Raw genomic sequence first — 20485 nt, 5'->3', positions numbered from 1 at the left:
ATATATATATATATATATATATATATATATATATATATATTACTATGGAACAAATTTATATTTAAAATAATTAATTTACACTTTGCATGGAACATTTTTTAACTTAAAGAAAAACAGTAAATAGCTTAATGACTAATATAATATTTACACGTATTGACTTATTGCTGTTAGTTATTTTCCTTCCACGTATAAGTTTGAGGGTGACAAAGGCTTAAATGCTGATGTAGAGGACATAGTAAGGCGATGTTGTTTAACAGAAGAGTTGATATTGGATGGTCCCGGTACAGAGCCATTCTGCTGTTCTCGGCGTTCTCTGGCTCGACGATTTTGGAACCATATTTTTATCTATTAACAAAAATGAGTAAATCACGCATTTTTTTTTAAATTAAAATTGTTTTTTTTTTTAACTCAATAAAGAATTGCTTTAGTTATGAATTGTAACAGTAAAAATGTATTAAGCGGCTGTAATTAAAAACAAACGAATAACATAAATTGTATTATTTAATAACGATATACATCATGATACAAATATGTCATTAAATATTAGATATTATAAACATATTTTTTTTTTAAATATTTTTAGGTATTTAAATGCAATATTATAGATATATAATAATAAAACTGTTCAATACAAAACCATGCATAGTTTTACAAATTTATATATATTTAATATTCATTTTTAAAAATGTATTATGTCTCAATTAGGTGTATAAATAATTTTTTTTTTATAATCAAGTATACCACTTATTTTAGAACAACAATAAATATATTTGGATATCTGAAACGACGAGGAAATTGTTACAAGTACAATTTTAGAAGGATAGATTTTAGACGAAAGAACTAGAGAAAGACTTAGAATATCTATTCTCAAGAGCAGTGGTCTTTAAGCTGTGGGAAGCTGCGTACCAAGTCACAAAATAATTTTAACTGGCCACCCCCAAAGAACGGTAAATAATCTAAAAATTTGTGTAATATCCAAAGTAAATATTTAGTATATTTATATTTATATGTAATTCTATAAAATTAAAAAATGTCAAGTGTTCAAAAGTGTCGTCTTGCTAAGCAGGATCGTCTTAGGTTATGCAGGGGCCCATCAGTACCCGGAACTTAGGGGCTTTTTAGTATGCCAAAAAAAAGTTGAATAAAAACTATAAAAGTTTATTTTATATGATGACTTTATAAGTTATTTAACTTTAAATTTTACCGAAATAGAAATTATGAGTTCTTTCCATCTTTCTGAACCACTCAAATATGTCCTTTTTGGCATACTTAAATGAGACAATAATTCCATTAGAGACACTAATAAAATATTATATTATATAAAATATTATTAATATTATCAAAATATTTTATTGTTATATTTTATATTTTACAAATATTAAATAGACTAATATAGCTGAAATAAACAGCACACTTGTACTGACTGTCAGATTTATTGTAAATGTACAGAAAACGTTTAAAATCGAATTCCCATTTATTTCACTGCTTTGATATTATTTGTATAAGATAGATAAGTCAGTACTTGCGTCAATGTCATTAATTGACTCAATGCGCATAGCTACATAAAGTAAAATAATTTTATGTATATATAATAATAATAAAAGATATCTAATGTAATTAATTGCACACAATTAAGCATTTATTATTTATTTAATATTTTACAATGCCCTTTTCTGTTTTTTTTCTCTAGAATTTAGAATTTTTTTTTCGAAGATGATTGCATCAATACTTAATTGCTTGAAATTTGAAGTTGTAATTTATATTAGGGACCAATCGTAAGATTAGGACCCTATGTGCCCATAAGATAAAAATGAAACTGTCGCTAAGAGCTTTTGATATTTTATATAGCCCTTGTATGAAAAAATTTGGAAACCCCTGCTCAAGAGCAATATATCGCACACTAATTCTATGAGTTATATAACTTTAAAAGAAACTCCTAAAGAATGTTCACTTGACAAAGCATAGCTTTTAAGAACAAAGAGAGAGAGAGTGAGATTGAGAGAAAGAGAGATTTTAAAAAAGATGAAAAAAGAAAAAGAGATTGTAAAATACTTATTCATTATTCATTTTTAGCCAGAAATAGTACGAATTTTTTGATAAATGTTGTTGTTATTAACAAATATTATTGTTATGTGTAAAAGTCACAATAATTATTATTGTTAAATCCATACATGTATTGATTATGTATAAAATTATGTATTGTATATTAAATTAAAAATATAATTATTGTACTAACCCTACTCTCTGATAATCGCAATTTTTCAGACAACACATGAACATCGTTCATGCCTCCTAAATATGCACTGCGTCGAAATTCATGCTCCAAAACAGATACTTGTTGAGTGGTAAACGGTATTCTCGGGTTACGTCCAGGTCTACGCTTTTGCCTTTGTTGACCGTCTTTCCTTTTGATTCCTAAACATTTTTAAATAAGATAACATTTAATTAAACATGGACGCAGAATATTAAATAATTTTCTGTTCGACCATATAAATGAAAAAATGTTCAGGTTTATCTTTTACATTCAAAGTCTACGTATACAGTGGATTCCGCTTTATGTGGATACTGGTTGATATGGGCATCCGCGAAATATTAGCAAAATGGTCTGATCCTAAATACAATGAATACTAACAAGGTTAAAAAAAAAATTAATATTACATGGTTATGCGGTTCGAGTAATGTGGACAAAATTTATTTTATTATAGTGTTAGAATGTGATTTAACAACTAATACTATTAAGTTTCATCGTATATATGAGATTGTGTTTAGCAAAAGTAATAAAAATAATTATCTTTTAAACCTTAATAGGAATTTGTTGTGAATTTAATTAAAGGTATAGAAGTTTAATCGAGAACAATATAAAAAAAAACGAACGATAAACTTGTAGCTTTCTTTCTCTAACATGATAATCATTTCAGTTTACCGTGAATTTCAAGGCGATCGTGAAAGTTTTTGATTAAGTCTCGAAAATATCTTTTCTTTTCCTTACTTTAATAAATTAAAAAATCGCGATTTTGAATAAAGTGAAGTCTCTTCCTCCGGGCATTTTACAATGTAAAATTGCTTAAAAATTATGTGTACCGAAATTATTTTATTCATTATTATCTTGTATATTTATTTATCTATTAATTTGATTTGACATTTTTTTCAAATTGAATTGCTTACGTATGAAAAATAAAAACTTCTTAATATTAAAAATATTAGTGTTTTTGAACTAAGTTCAGTTTAAATGACTAACCGCTCAATATTGGTAAATGGGTTTAGTACTAACGTGTTATTGATTCAGTAGAATCCATTGTATTATCTTAAAATTTTTGATTTTTCACTCTATTGTTATTCTACATACAAATAATTTTTTCATAACTATAATAATAATTATAATATTTCGTTAATTTAAAAGTAGGTAATTTTTACGTCAGTTACATTAATTTTATTTCTCGTACAGTACTATAAACAATGTTGTTTATATATTTACTAGCTGAATTACCCGGCTTCGCCCGTGTATAGTTTTTGCTTTCTCAAAATGAAATTGTTAAATCAACACACTTTTTTGTGTTTTAAAGAAAAAAAAAATTATTTTACTTAATGCTAACAAGTGCTAAATAGTAGTAGCAGCTGAATTATAAACAAAACAAAAAAAAAAATAATAATAATATTTACAAATGACTCTTTACGTAGTTGCTAAATATTCTAATATGGCTTAAGTCAAAACCTCTTGGTATACCACATTCTGAGTTTTATTTAATGGTTCACAGAGGTATAAATGGTCAGGTCTTCCAACTCTAGACAATGCCACATAATAACCCATGTGAAAAGCAGTTATTTTCCAAATCTATACCACAATAAGTTAAAGTCTAACCTTGAGCTTTGTTTATTATCATTGCAAAACAGACTTTTATTGGAAATTGAACTCTTCTAAACTTAACTGGAAAATCGTTGGGGTATAATAGTATTTTCGGTAAAAATATTTTTTCTCTCTTAGCACATCCGGTCAAAATTTCAGCTTTAATTATATTTTTTGTAAGAGAGGTTATGCGGAGCCTAGTCCCATTTTATAATCCAGAAGAATTTAAATTTTTCAATATTATGATTGGAACTCCCACCTTTAGTGATATTTTATGAGGAGGCATACCAGACGGTGTTTGTGAATTTAAAAACTCGGTTAGTGTGTAATAGCGAATAAGATTGTGATCAGAAAGATTTCTCTGATAATCATAAACAAATGGAGGAATATTAATTTAAAAAAAAATATGGTCTTATTGATACATTGGAGAAAAGGGACATAATTTTATGAATTTCTCAACAGTTTTCTCAATAATTCTGAAAAAAAAAAACGAAAAATTATAAAAAGAAATAATTATATTTACAGCTACTGATTTTCGAAAAAGTAGAATTTTTGTTTTATTGTAACTCAAAAATTAATAATTTTAATTACATGAAATTTTCACTTGAAAATGTAGTAAATTTTCGTGATTTTTATCATTTTGTTAAAATTTAACAATTAAACATTCTATTTTTTTAATTTTTTTTTTTTTAACCTCAACTATTTTTTGATCAGTAAAAGATATATATGAGGATATTTGAATTACATTTTCAAGACTATTTTATAACCATAAATATTTCATCGACATTTTCGAAAAAACTACGAAAACATAAAAACTTCAATTTTTTTTTAAATAGCCTTAACAAACAATAAGATGTGATGATCGAAACTATCCTTCTGGTAAAAATTGAAAACTCAAAAAAAAAAAAAAGTAGCGCATGATAAAATAACTAGTAGTGAAGTTTTTAATTATGAATCTCAATGGAAAAGTCTTTTGCAATTTTTTTTTTTAGTTTTAATTTCAATTTTTCGGAAACTTGTGAGGAATTCAAAAAATGATATACCGAAATTACTATACAGTGTGTTTCTTTTTAAAGGTAACACTAAATAATTCTGTCCAGTGATATTAGATTGATATGTGGTTTTCGGGAAGAGATAGGGAATACTTAAATACACATTTTTTGATGATTTTTACATTTTTGCATCTTTCAGTGTGCACATGCGCAATACAACTTGCATTTTTTTTACATGAAATTAGGTGTTTTGAATGCCAAATTCGAATAGACTGAATTTTTTTAAGTAAATTTGTTCCTTTTTACCATATCTCTAAAATCAAAATTATCCAAATGACAACGAGTAAAAGTTTCGATTAAAATTATTGAATTTTTCAACAGGTATACTAGAATGTTATGAATTATTATGAAATTTGAAATCTTCTATTATTAAAGTTTCAATTTAAATTATTACTTTTATTATTTATTGTTATTTTTCGTGATACATGTGGGTAATTACTTGTAATCTCTATGATTATTTTATTTGTAGCTTTTACTAAAATAAACCAAATATATTTATCGTGTACTAAGAATGATATTATCTTAAAGTTCGTATTATAAATCTAACAATAATAATTTATTATAACTGATAAATTATAGCATTTGTTTAAATGTAGTTATTGAAAGTCATTACAAGTTTTAAACTCGTATGTAATGCACGTATTTTATTAAAATTTGAAAATGCCAAGTGACAATGAAAAAGTTGATATACTTTTAGTTTATGGTAAATTCACGAAATGCCGCTAGATTTTATGCAGAACGATATCCTGAACAATATCACCCTTCACACAATTATTTTGTCCGAATTTTATTGTCTTTGAGATATAGTGGTGAGCTACCTGCAAGACAAGGTAATAATCGACGAAATCAAAGACAGGTGATTGGAGAGGCTAACATACAGGACGAATTGCAGGTATTAGCATATGTTCAATTAAACCCTTGATTTCGATTAGGCATTTAAGCAACGAAATTGGAATATCTATTAAAAAAGTTCATACAATTTTGAAAAAAAAATAAACTACACCTGTATAGGCCTGATTTAGTACAAAAGGTGGTATCAGGTGATTCTAAGCATAGACTTCAACTTATTGTATGGTTTATGGTGCAATTACACGACGATCCCGATTTTTTACAATTTATCTGTTGGACCGACAAATCTAAGTTTACCAACAACGGTATAATTAATAAACAAAATAATCGGTATTGGGCTGATCACAATCCATATTATACGACTGATACAAATCACCAAACAGTTTGAGGAAGTAACGTTTGGTGTGGGCTATTCGATGGGAGACTTCTCGGCCCGTATTTTTACGATGGTACACTTACTGGGAGAAGATACTTGGAGTTTTTAACCGATGTTTTACCTACATACATGGACGATATTCTATTAGAGATTAGAAATAATGTATTTTTCAATATGATGGAGCACCTGCACATAATGCAATTATTGTAAGAAAGTATTTATAAAATAAATTTGGCAATCGATGGATGGGTTACATACGGAGCAGTAGCTTGGCCATCAAGATTTTTAGATCTCACGTCATTAGATTTTTTTCTGTAGGGACATTTGAAGAATATAGTGTATTCAACTCCACCTTTAAATATTCAAGATCTTTGAAATAAAATCATAAATGCTTGTGCAAAACTTACAAAGGAACAGATATTAGCAGCTACTCAAAGAGAAGTGATTCATCGACTTCAATCATGGATGGAGAATGATGGGACTAAATTTTGAAAAATTTATTAGAAAGTTATTAGACATTTTTTACCTAAATAAATAATAGAAATTATTAAAATTATAAAAATTGTGTTAATTAGTTTAATCTTTTCTCTGTAAATTAAACATTTACGTCTAATTGATGTTAATTAATTCCTCAAAATTAAATTAAAATGATTTAAAAATGTCTGCAAACCTATGGATACAAAAAAAATTAATTTAAATTTCATAATAATTCATAAAATTCTAGTATGTCTGTTGAAAAATTCAATAATTTTAATCGAAACTTTTACTCGTTGTCATTTGGTCCATTTTGATTTTAGAGATATGGTAAAAAGGACCAAATTGACTTAAAAAAATTCGGTCTATCCAAATTTGGTATTTAGAATACCTGTTGCCATTTAAAAAAAGCAAGTTTTATTGCTGAAAAATCCAAAAATGTGAAAATCATCAAGAAATGTGTATTTATGTATTCCCTATCCCTTCCCGAAAACCTCATATCAATTTGATATCAATGGACAGAATTATTTAGTGTTACCTTTAAAAAGAAACACATTGTATATAGTAAACATTTCCAATCTTTAAATGTTTGTTTGACGTTGACAAGAGCACTTTTTGTAGTCTAAACAAACACAAAAAAAAAAAAAAAACACATCATAGTACAACCAATACATCCCTCGTTTCACTCAGAATCTGAAAATAAATTCGACTATTTGTAATAATATCGTTCACTGAAACTCATATGAAAAATGTAGAGAAAAGATAAATTCAACCGAAGATAGAAGATAACTTATATAATTGTTTACTTCCCAAATTGCAGAAGATTTGATCCGAAAATGTCATAAAATCTAAAATGCATACCCTGTGGTGGAATTGAAGATAACATAATAGAGAAAACAACAATAGAGATACGATCAAGTTCATATATAAAATTTTAATTAAAAATTACTTCGCATAATTACCATAACTATTGTAAAAATATTGACAGAAACAAATTCTTAGGTTAATTTTTCTAATTAAAATTTGTTATGAATTATGCACTTATACAGGTGTATTTAAAATAAATCTAATGGTATTATTACTTACTGTCGAGTTTAGGAGGCTTAAATCGTGTACAGTAGAGCCAGTCAAACTGTTGACTATTTTGCTTGTCAGCATCAGTTTCATCATTTGCATCGCCCGCTTTATTCAATATATAATCAATGCTAAATAAAAACATTGGTTTTCTTTTTTGATCATCATCGTCGTGGACATTGAGTTCTATATTTTTTTTAGGATGTTCTGCAGTGTTTGCGTTCACTTGAATTGTTTCTGGTTCTTGAGTTTTCGGCATCATTCGTGGTATCAGTCTATATAATTTAATACATATTAAATATTTTAAATTAGAATTTTATATAAAATGATTCATTTATCATATTTAACAATATAAAATATTTTAGAAAGAAAAATATTGAAAATCACGGAATTTTATGCATTATATTAATTTTACAGTTTATATCATTAGCAGATGTAATAATACACGAAAAGAGTAGTTACTTGCTGAGTAAATAAATATTTATTAAAAATCAAATAAAGAAACAAATTATATTAAATGAGTATTGATTTATGGTACTATTTTTAATAGTAAAAATATAATTTGGTCTTTTCTGTTAATTATTTCACAGAGAAAACTGTATTTAAACACGTTTGTTATTTTTATTAATCTTAATTAGATTGTCTACTGGGTCCTTAGTTATTAGTTAACGTTTTATTTACATATGGTATACAGTTGAGTTGAGTTTATGCTAATAAAAGGTTGTATAATTTTATTTTTATTTTTTAAATAAATTTTAATATAGCTAATTAAGTATGTTAGATAAAACACTAATTTAATGATATTTAACTTTAACAATTATACATTAATATAAATTCAAAAGAATGCAATAATAAACATGTATTTTTTCGATATTTAAAATAATATAAAATAGGTTAGGTCATTTAATAATAATGTATTTAAATAACACTTCAGCTCATATATTAAATAGGTATGATATTTTGGTCGAGGTAATTGATAATAATAGTATTTTGATATTTAATTTTTTGTACACATCCGTTTTGATTTAATAACAATCGGTTTACTTGATAACATTGATAACTTATGATACAAGCGAATGAAAAAAAAAAATGAATTTCTAGATAACATTTTATTTCAGATAAGCTGTAAAACTTGTTGTTTAATTAATTTATTTACACTCCAATGTATTGTATGCATATTTTAATAAATAGACTAGTAGTCTTAACAAAATTTATTAAGAATTAAAGATTTTTGCACGCATTCTTTGCTTGGTCAAAAGTCATATAATTTCCAAGGGCATAAATGCGAATCGATAACATGAGTTATAGTTTTTATTTTTATTTTTTTAACTATAGAGACTTGTAGAAAACACATATATGTAAAGTATATTTTACTTTGAATTTTTACAGGACTATACGTTGTAATTTATGTATAAACATTGCAGCATATTTTTAAGCAAATTGTAGTATTGTAACAATTACAAAACGGACCCGGACATCTCAGCGTGGCCATTTCGACGTCGCTGTCTCGATGTAAACCATTTTAACGTGAACCCATTCCGGCGTGCATTCAATTCTTTTAGACTTATATTCTTAAATTTGATTTTTATTATAATCGTGCTATATGCCGGTATAGTATATGATTTTAAACATGCTACATAAATTACATTTGTGTAAATTATATTATACGAACGGTACGGCATCAGCCAACAAAAATAATGATAATAATGATTATCCTTTTAAATATCAAATCTAATATAAATAAAATTAAAGTAAACTAATGACAACTAATATTATGGGCTATCCCCCTTAAAAAACTAATGATGTCATGATTGTTATAATTATTTACAAGTTTTTTTTATTCTTTTATCTACATCGATATACTTTTTTTTTTTTCCGTGGGGGACTTTTTCTAGCTTCTAATTGATTATAAAATGTATCACGACCAGATTGTACTTTTCTCAAACAAGAAATGAATATCCATAAGGTTGGATGTTGCACATCCATTTGTAAATTAAATCGTCTGTTGGTTGCCTTGGCATAGTTGTTGATTCTGATTTAAAAATCAAATTTAAAAATATAAGTCTAAAATAATTGAATGCACGCCGAAATGAGTCTATGCCGAAATGGGTTCACGCCAAAATGGTTTACGCCGAAATGGCTAAGCTGAAACGGCCACGCCGAGATGTCCTAGACCGCTTACAAAAGGTTTAAATTGTTCGTCAAAAGGGAAAATAATTTTTAACATTTTGATTTACTAAAAAACACAACCACCGCGAGTGTATAATGGAACACAGTGTATATATGTTACCATGCGTTCTTAATTAATTTAATATAAAACACATTTCTTAAAAAATATGAATGTGTTACCGTTCGTAAAAACAGAAATTTCCCATAAAAAGTAAATCGAATAAGAGCCTAAGCAAATAAACGTGTTTTCAAAAAAAATAAAAAATAAATAAAAAGTGATTTAGAGGGTTCACCGAAAAAGGTTTTGTGTATATCAGAGTATAGTTGGGTTTGCTAACATAATAACGGTTCGCTACTGGAGTCCAATAGTCGAAATTCACAGATATTATTTCACCGCGTTAAATACTAAATAATAAGAATTATAGTGTGCGTAAAACACGGTTAACATATGGTCAACATATGCTCAATGAAAATACTGTGTATCGATTACTACGCGCGATTTATACGCATTGTTATACACGAATGAAAAACATATTTAAATTACTGGGTAGCGGTATTTGGCATATTCGTGTAATATTATTACAATAATTATAACACGCGATAAAATAAAATAACATCATAAAGTTTAATGGTGAGTATAGTTAAGGTTCAAACCATATTTACAACTATTGTCTTTTTATGATTGAACAGTCGAAAAAAAAAAAAGAATAATTGCTTTTTAGAATGATATTTAATATACACATTACTTCAAATTAAAATGTTTTAGAACTTTTTAATATTTTTCAAAGTTTATTGTTATAATATAATTGAAAAAAAAAAACGTTGCGATTTAAATTGATGTAATTTAGCGTAAAATTTACTTTGGTATGTTGTGATTAAAAGACGGATACGAACAAAATATATTATGTATTGAATCATCAAATTTGGATTTGATTTTTTTACAGTAAATAATATTATAGTTTATAGTTAGATTATACTATATTATAGTTTATTATATATATATTCATAAAATGTATTGAAAATCTACTTGTTTTAATTTTGCTGTAAACGTTTGTTCTTAATAAATATTCGATTTTTTAAATATAGATAAATATATACACTTGGAAAAATAATTTTCATTCTCTTTTAGTAGATATTTTAGTGATTCGTTTGATTTCAAAATAAAAATTATAAATAAAAAACTTATGTCGCAATTGAGATCAGAGTTTCAATTTTTTTTTTAAGTTCTTTTTATAAAAAACCTTAGCATAAATTTGTTCGTTAATATTTTAATTTTTTTTTCGTTTTGAATACTGTAATGAAAATATCAACTAGCGATTCTATCATATGATGCTGACCATTGATACTTTTATTCGGTGGCACCATTACTTACTTGATACTTAATATTATTATTCTACACATCACGTCACTTTTGCACCACACATCTCTTTTCAACATCATGCCTTCTTTTTAATATAGTATATAAAAATAAATTAACCTAACCTGATCAGTTGTATAATCAATTAAAGTTAAATTATAGTTCTAGTTTTATAACAGAACAAGCTCTTAAGTTGACCACTTCGTAACAAGGGTTATACAGTAGCACTCTCATTCTCTATGTTTAATACAAACTAAATACTTTATTAACTATTTCTGTTTTTGTGTAATATCCTGTAGTAACCATTTTGGTTTTACTGTAATGTCCCCGACAATAACAAAAAAAAAAAAAAAAACATTTTGATCACTACAACACGTAATCCGTTTCTAGAATGAAAATCGATATAAAAATAATTCAAGGAAATTCGAATTTCATCGAACCGTAATTATTAATTAGCATGCAAAGAACGAGGGAATAAAAAAAACTCACTTATGGTTACACGAAATGATTGATGGATATCTGATATGAGGTAGATGCGACGGCGATTGCAACGTTGGCGGCGGCTTCAGACACTGTTTACTGGAGACGGTCTAAATGACTACTGACCGCCGTTGTAGTGGTGGTGCAGATAACACAAATCGGCCAAAGATAAACCGGCATTATGCGTTTACAAAAAAAAAAAAATACACACACACACACAAACACAAATAAAATGTATACATTTTTTTTTTCACAACCCCCACCCTACCACTACCACCGCCACCGCTACCACCACTCCGGATCTCCAAGGGGATCAGTTATCTTTGCGAAGAAGGGTAGTGGCCTCAAGGTATTGTGCGCGTGTAGTTAGGTAGGTGCGGCTTATAACCATACACTGTTGTTGATATACAATATCATATATACTACCGTATACGCGACCGGGTTAATTAAGTGGAAATTTTCTATTAACTTGTTGCCGCATCCCTATACCTACACACGAGCACACACAAACGCCGATGAAACCAGTTTACAATATGAAATGAGAATTATAATACTGCACCGCCACCTCCTGTCGGGCTATCCAGAATTTGACCGTCGATATTCCATTTATTTTTATTTATTTTTCGATAATCATGCTTCAGTGATGGTTAGGTATACCGTACGCGTGCATGGATACGCACACAAACCATGCATGCCTGCAAATAATACATGTGCCATACCTTTGCTACGCAGCCGGACTCGCTCCGGAACGTTTTGTTTTCATTTGCTTGTATAACGAGTGGGTCTTGTGAATGCTCAATCGTCCTTAATGTTTCCACGTAACGTCACTATAGACCATTGTGACATTTTGTTGTTTCCATCGTACGTAGATTCGCAAGGCATGTGTCGTATAAACACAACAAAAGTACCTCGACTGAATTGGTAAGATTTATTTTTTAATCGATTATTGTGAGTCGCCGAAAATGAGTATTTCGACACACAAATATCACTGTTCTTACCGCACGGACTGCTACTGACACATATATGATGCTGATATTTAAACGTACCGAATATCCACGCACCGGTTTGATATTTTCTCTTTAAGATTAGGATTGCTATTAAAATATTCAAGAGTTAGATTTTTACTTTGTTCTTAGTCGGCACGTATAAACACACATCTCAATAAGGTAGACAAAGAATTGCCGCTCGTTCATACCGAAGACTTCAACAAGCGTTATGAACGGATCGGCGATTTTTGAAAGGAACGGCTTACCAATATTTTAATATTTATAACATTATCGTATGTCACGTCCGAGCTACCAGATTTCTCATAAGATTCACTACTATTAATACATATTTCTTTTTACACGACGATTTGATTATTATACCGTTGTCAGCAGGTCCGAAATAACGTATTATAATATTTTCAAATTCCTTTTTCGTCTAGTCAACGATACTCAATACAGTTGAAAACGTAATTGAAAAGAAGTATATTAATAAATTATCTATTCATACGTATAATATTTGAAAACGTCATATTCTACTAGTAATCATTAAAATTATTCAAAGTCATTATTATCATAAGTTGAAAAACGATTTCGTTATAATATAATAAAAATAGTTTTTTATTAAAAAACTAATATTTAAATTTGTTCAACATTAGTCGGGTCTTTCAATAAAACTTTATTGGGAATTAAAGATGAAGCAAATAATATGTCTATAGTTTAATGTTATTATTAAGTCTAATTGAGAATTAAAAAAATTATTTTGAATGTTGTGTACTTTATTATGATACAATATTATGTTCATTTAACACATTTTTATAGTGATAATATAATTTTTGGTGAAATTATATTTAAAATAATACGTATTAATGAAAGTGAACAATAATAACCAAAATTACTTTAAAATATTATGCTTTACATAGTTTATTTTTATTGTTTTATTTTATTTTATTTTTTTAGAATATACACAATACGGCTTTTGATAACTGTATTATAATAAAAAAATACTTAACTTAATGGTAGAAATATTTGAATTAGTTGAACAAGAAAAATTGTATTTAAAATTAGATAACATATAAAATGAAAGTAGAGATGATTTTAAAGATATTAATAATAGTTCACTTTTGTAGAAAAGTTTCAGTGTAGTATTCATAAGTTATTTTACTATAAAAAAAAAAAGTTCATACGATAAAGATTTTACTGAAAATTCTACAGCAATATTACAAAAACTACTTCCATTTTGTAAATTAGTAATAAGATTATTAAAATTTAATTTTAATTAACTTGTTCAAAGTATTATCCAGACGATTACCTATGTTCATATCTTATGAGAGGCAATATGAATAACCTTTAAAATTACTCTTAATATTCTTTGAAAAATCGTTATTTATTGTTTGAGAAGTTTCACTAGATTAAATTTGAATATATTATTTATACAAATATTATATTTCAAGATAATTTAGGTTAATTAACTGTGTACAAATTATTAAATTAATCATTGTTTTAAAGTTAAAGCTTAGTGAACTTAATTGAACATCTTTATTTCCAAAAATGTTATTTGTGTGATTAATTTTATTGAAAAAGTACTTAAGAAGATACCATACTTGTATGTGCTATCTCCATCTTACAAACGTATATAATGCAAATCTGTGTTCAGTAAAATAAATTTTGTTTTAGAACATAATATTAGTGTAAATTGGCATATTACCAAATTTAAAAGGAACAACATTAACTGTGCGATATTTAAACTTTTAAGCGAGTGATGAAATTTTATAAATTGTAAAATTTCACATAATAATTACTAGCTTGGAAATTATAATATTGTAAAAACTATTACATAAATCATCACACATACGTATCTTTAGACTTGAATAAGGGTATACTCTAATTTTGAAAACACAAAATTGATTTTAATGAACGCAGATTATCTTGGTTATAGTATAATATTATGTTTTTAAGACAGAATCAACACATGGACATGGTCCTCTTAAATAAATTTTCTGGAAAAGTGTTAATTGAAAATTGAAATACTATTATAAAACCAATACAATCCTGGTTTTATTAATAATTGTAGTATTAGAGATTCCCAATACTAAACGTATTTCTAACCACTATAATAAGACCAATTTCTTTTTATTTTAATTTGATTTTATTCACACATTACAACAAAGCAATTACATAAAAGAAAATAACAATGGTATTAATTCTGGTAAATAATAATAAAAATAAAAATAAAACTAATAACAAATGTATATAGAAAAAAATTGAATTAAATTAAGAAGCCAGCAGAATAAATGAAGACCAATTTTTATTAATCAAGAATCTCTATCGTATATATTTCAATTTCGCAAATAAATCTCATATGTTTAAATTTATTGTTTTTTTTTTAATTGCAAGTTCAAGGTATTAATTGTTTTCAATAATATAGAAGATATTTTCAATATATTCGTTTTGAGTGTGATAAAGCATGGTCAACGTGTATGAATTGTTATAACACATGGATTTTATCCATGAATTATAATTTCTACCATAGAAATGTGCTAAGATATTAGTATTATAGTTTAAAAATATTGGGAATAAATAAAAAAAATTACCAAGTAAAAATAGTGTCTTAGTCAAACGAAGTAGTGGCGTGAAGGGATTACATTTGGATCACGTGATTCATGAAAAAAATGGGATTGAGTGGTCATTAAAAAAGAAAACCAAAAAAATCATTATTATGTTAAAATACTCATTCATTGAACATACAATAATAATAATATGAAATGAGAAATACAGAATTATAATTTATAAATGTAAACATATATACAGTCAATGGTATTAGTGGTCGTTTAAACTTATGTAGTGTAACTAATTTTGGTGGGTGAGCTTATGAAATCGGTAATCCGGGTAGAAACAACTTCCTGCCACTACTAGCCAAGCGGTAGGGAACGCATATTTGTTTAAATTACAGTGAAACCTATAAATACTGAAAATCCTTAATCGCTGAAATTTTGTCCACTATTCTGAGGTGTCCGGTATTTAGAGGGAGAAATATAATATTAGAAAAGTAAAAATTGAAACTATAGTTGAAAAATGTATTTATTTATTTGAAATTATTTATAGATACACACTGGTACATAATAAATTTAAATTATTTTTAAATATGCGCAGGTAAAAAGGTAAAAAATTGATAGTATAAAAAAGAAAACTAATATATATTAAAGCAATCAGTTCTTTTAGATTTTTTCGTATTTTGACGCGAAGTTATTTTTAATTTTAATGCATTTTCTAATTCCGCTATGCTGTAGAATAATGAAGTACATTTCTGTATTTAAGAAATGTATTACGTATACCCTTCACTGCTGCCAATGCCTCCTGTAGACTTCCAATGTCAACGTCATAAAATTTCCATGACTGAACGGATAAGATAAGGTATAACAGTTTAATAATGTATAATGGGTAATATCGATAAAATACAATTTACGAGCGTAGACTTTTACCTAGACATTCCACAATTGTTTTTCTACATTTTCGATAGAAATTATTAAAATCAAAAATTTAAATTCCATAAAAGTATCCGTTATTTAGACTGACCGGTATTTAGAGGTTTTCCTATATAAAAGTAATGAAAATTTCCCCGTTCTCCAAAAAATGTCCGCTATTTAGAGGGTGTCCTTTATGGGAGGTTTCACTGTATACGAATTGAGTGATAACAAGACTGCAACAACACTAATAACCGAGTTTGGTAACATGATCGAACGGATTCACCATAGTTTTCATAATTTTAAAATGGTTTACATTATTTATCGGAGTATCCTTAAGCTGCTGTGCACTAGATGTTCCGGTTTCGCAACCGATCCCGCTCGTTTTATGAAAACGCAAAGAACCAAATCATCGCGGTTGCAGCAGGAGACTTAAACACTCGCTGTGCGTGTACAACGGCCCGTTGCACAATGCCTCCGGTCCACGATAAATATTATGACGTATCGTTTTGCTGCGCGGAGGTATCGAGTTCATCGTTGCTGCACGTCAAGCAAGGGTGATGCAACGGGAGGCGGTACACACGTACGGAAACGGATGAAACCGCGAACCCGTGTCGTCGAGGATCTCTATCGTTATTGTTGTTGTTGCTTTGTACAAAACGAAACCGCGATCGGATTTCAGTAAAATGGCCGAGTGCGGAAGCCACCACGCCAGCCGATAACCATCGGACCGGGCCCCAGCCGGTCGTGTTGTATACGATCCGAGAGGGAGCGAACGTCCCCGCTGTCGCGTTACCGCGTGCCGGGTAACCGGCTCGGTACGCAACGGGCGATACCCCTCGGGTGGCGGACGACCATGTTCTGGGCGGGGCCGAGTACAAGCCCTGCGGGTAAGTAGGTCCGGGGGCGCCGGTCGCGGGGTAGTTCCGCGTGCACGTCGCGCGTACAATGGACACCGCGCGCGACGACCTGACCGCGCGAGTTAGATCGACGGTAATACGTTTTACCACCCCCTCCGCCACCGGTTCGCGGGCACCACCACGTTACGCACTCACCGCGCGAACACCGTGTTATTGTTGCGCCGGCGGCACCCTCCGTTCGGGCGAATCCAATAAAAACGTTTAGTCAAGCGGACTAAATAAAACAAACACGACCGCGTACGCCCGATGCTGTTGTAATAATAATAATAATAATAATAATAATAATAATAATAATAATAATAATAATTGTAATAATATTCGTGTATCGATGATAATACCTGAAAGGAAAATAATAATAATAATAACAACAACACCACCCGAAAACGCAGTCAGTCGTGTTCACGGTTCGTCTCGTTTCCAGAAGTCGACGTGATCCTCAAACCAATACGTACAGTATAATGTAATACGTGTGTGGTCCTCGAAACCGCGTTGCTGCGGCGGCGGCTTTTGTGCTCGAAACGATTCTCGTGCGCGTTCCTTTTTCTTTTCCCATCCGCCGCCGATTTCCACACAAACGTGTTCACATTGTACGCGGCGTGGGGGTTTTTTTTCACGCTATCGACGGCCTACGGGTCCGCTGCACAATACTGTCGGCCCTCCTTAGAACATTTTTCCGTCGCCGAGAAACGCGGTCGCCCGCTGTGCACTTGGACCGCTCCGAGGAAGCTGCGATCCGTCCGCGCGGACACACGTCCCGGGCGGACCGTCACGACTTTTGATCAGCGCCGCTTACATGGAATGTTCCGGCATTGCACGCGCACGCGCAACCAGAGTAAAAAAAATCGGTGGGGGGGGAGAGGGGGCTACAGCCCTCCTACCAAAAACTTAAAATAACCTGTAGATCTAATCTTGTGTACAATGTTAATTACCATGGTATATAATATGTATTTTAGATTCTGAGCCAAGTTGGATTTACTGCAATGTGTCTTTTTTCGCGTGTAACGCTATTGTGAGTTAAGCATGCTGTATGCGGTACGCCATGTAAGACATGGGATATTTATGGGGGGGGGGGCTAAATCTTGGTCCGGGGTGGCTGAGCTCCCCCCTTAGTCGTGCCTATGATTGTACGTCGTTCGGCGCGCGCGGTTTTTCACGCTCGATCGCTTCGATACGGAAAACTTTCAGCAGCACAAACAAAGCATTCATCGCCACTAGCCTGTTAACTATCCGCTCGCGGAGAAATCGCAAACGCGCAGCGTTCCGAACACGAGTATCGTTTACTTAAGAAAAAACCACGTCCGAGCAAATAATACATGGAAAACCGTTTTTCACGTGAGTTATAAACTTTGGGTAAACAATTTGCAGGGGTTTATAAATCGTCTACGTCAAATCATCCACAGACATTTCTGTGCAACGAAACTCATTTCAGAACAACGAATCAACATTAAATTGTATTTATAAAAAGAGAAAAAACAGATTTTTTCCATATTATCATAGTATCATAAATCAATCGAGTAAAAAAATGTAAAATAAATAAATAAACCATAAATTAAATTTTAATAGCGTTTCACTGGATTTTAAAACGTTTCACAAATCAAAATATTGTTCTCGTGTAATTTAAAAATAATTTAAATTACATACCTAAACAATTATTACAATAGATCAAAATTAAACTATTTAAATACAATTTTTTATCAAATTGTTATGCTGCTCTCTTCGAAATATAAAACGGAGTACACATTTTTAATTTATAAATAGTATTTTTGCGATATTTTATGGTTGGCGTGTTTATCGTGGGTATTGTGTTTCCATCTATCAACTTATAAATTATAATTTTACCAAAATTACGAGACAGAATAAAGGTTTACAATTAATAATTTGATACTTACTTTAAAACCATCCTACATGATTGAAATAATAATGAATATTTTTTAATATTATAATGCTATGATATTATTGAAATAGGTTTAATTTTTACTGTAGTATATTTTTTTTATAGTCAAGTAAATTTTGAATAAAATGCGTAAATGTGAAGTTCTTAAAGAATGCATTATGTAACAACGTGATCAATTGCTGAAATATAACTTACCATTATGTGCTACATGAAACTTGACCTAGTTAACAGGTCCAAGAATTATGTAGATTTTTAAGTGGTTAATATTACCACGGTATTGTGACAATTCGAGTATTTTTTGCAAGAGAAAACTTCGGATGTTTAATTTGTTTTAAATTAAGAATATATTTATCACATTATGTTTACAATTGTAAATTGTAATGAAAATTATTTGTTTTAGTATTATTTTATTAGTGAAACACAATACAATAGTGAAGAACATCACATTAAAATATAAAGATCCTAAATTTTGGTTGTAAATTAAATTATGATTCTTGGTGGTATTATAGAATATTGAACTGGTTTCGTATCAATAGACGTTTAAGGATTAGAAAAATATACGTACCTGGTTAAGTCAACGTAATATTCTGTATGGTAACCCATTCATTTCATTATAATTATCACGATACAAAACTAAATGTTACTAATTCGATACACCGTACTAAATAATATTACTGTGATTATAGTTCTAATAATTTTGGTAGAAGTGGCATTGAATTGTTAAATAGTTAACATACCAACATATATACTAATGTTATGTCTGTACCTTGTTTACCTCCTATGATGTTCAATTGAACAGTTGTTACTCTACAACCGAAGAATTGAAATTATTAGAACAGTTTGTTTAGCAAATTTCGTTTGTGTATTGCTAACGATTTTAGTGGTTCGATCAAATAATCGATAATATAAATGTTCAATAACCACTGTTCAATAGAAAAAATAATTAATCTTGACTGATATGTCAGCAATAATATTCAACTTTTAATTTTTTTTTTTTTTTTTGTATCATATAGATTTAAATTGTATAATTTGTAATGTTATATAGTAATATACTCCTAATTAGGGTTCTACAATTATAAAATCAATCCGCATTTGGTATCGATGATTAACTATATCTTAGTTCCAATAAATAACTTTATCCGTCACCAGAATATTGATATTACATATGCCTGATTTAGTTGAAATTCAAAAATTTAATATATTATATATCATAATACATTGAAACTATATACGATCCATTAGTTCTTGAATCAGTTATGCACACACTACACGTATAATTCTTATAAATACAAAGAGAAAATATAATGATAAAAATATATCAATAGAAATAATAGTCAAATCGATTTGTCAATTAATATAATAAAACCTATAACAAAGTATTTATCCTGGTAAGTAAAAAAAAATGTTTACGCTTAAAATGACCACGCATATTTTCTTAAAGCATTGATTAAGGATCAATAGTAAGCGACGTATGTGAGAGGGGTTGGGGGTTCAAACCCCCATTGATAAAACTCTAGTTAATAAATAAATAAGTAATATTAAAATTAAT

General features: G+C 29.1%; 1 protein-coding gene across 2 annotated transcripts; it reads right to left on the bottom strand.

The window, feature by feature from the left end:
• Positions 1-48: 48 nt before the first annotated feature.
• LOC112688680 (homeobox protein MSX-1-like) lies at positions 49-19630 on the bottom strand. 2 transcript variants are annotated; one of them, XM_025561994.1, is made up of 4 exons: positions 19502-19630; positions 7682-7944; positions 2237-2415; positions 49-345 (listed from the first exon to the last, which is right to left on the bottom strand). In XM_025561994.1, the coding sequence occupies exons 1-4, from the start codon at positions 19537-19539 to the stop codon at positions 172-174; spliced, it is 654 nt and encodes a 217-aa protein (XP_025417779.1). In that variant the 5' UTR covers positions 19540-19630; the 3' UTR covers positions 49-171. The 2 variants fall into 2 exon arrangements, with proteins under 2 accessions (XP_025417779.1, XP_025417780.1); XM_025561995.1 differs by lacking the exon at positions 19502-19630 and adding an exon at positions 11685-11838.
• Between the last annotated feature and the right edge of the window lie 855 nt (positions 19631-20485).

This window comes from Sipha flava, unplaced genomic scaffold, assembly GCF_003268045.1.
Source record: "Sipha flava isolate LNK unplaced genomic scaffold, YSA_version1 3_pilon_pilon, whole genome shotgun sequence".
NCBI classification, from domain to species: Eukaryota; Metazoa; Arthropoda; class Insecta; order Hemiptera; family Aphididae; genus Sipha; species Sipha flava.
Note: the sequence above shows the minus strand (reverse complement) of the source record. Positions and strands in the feature narration are given on the sequence as shown.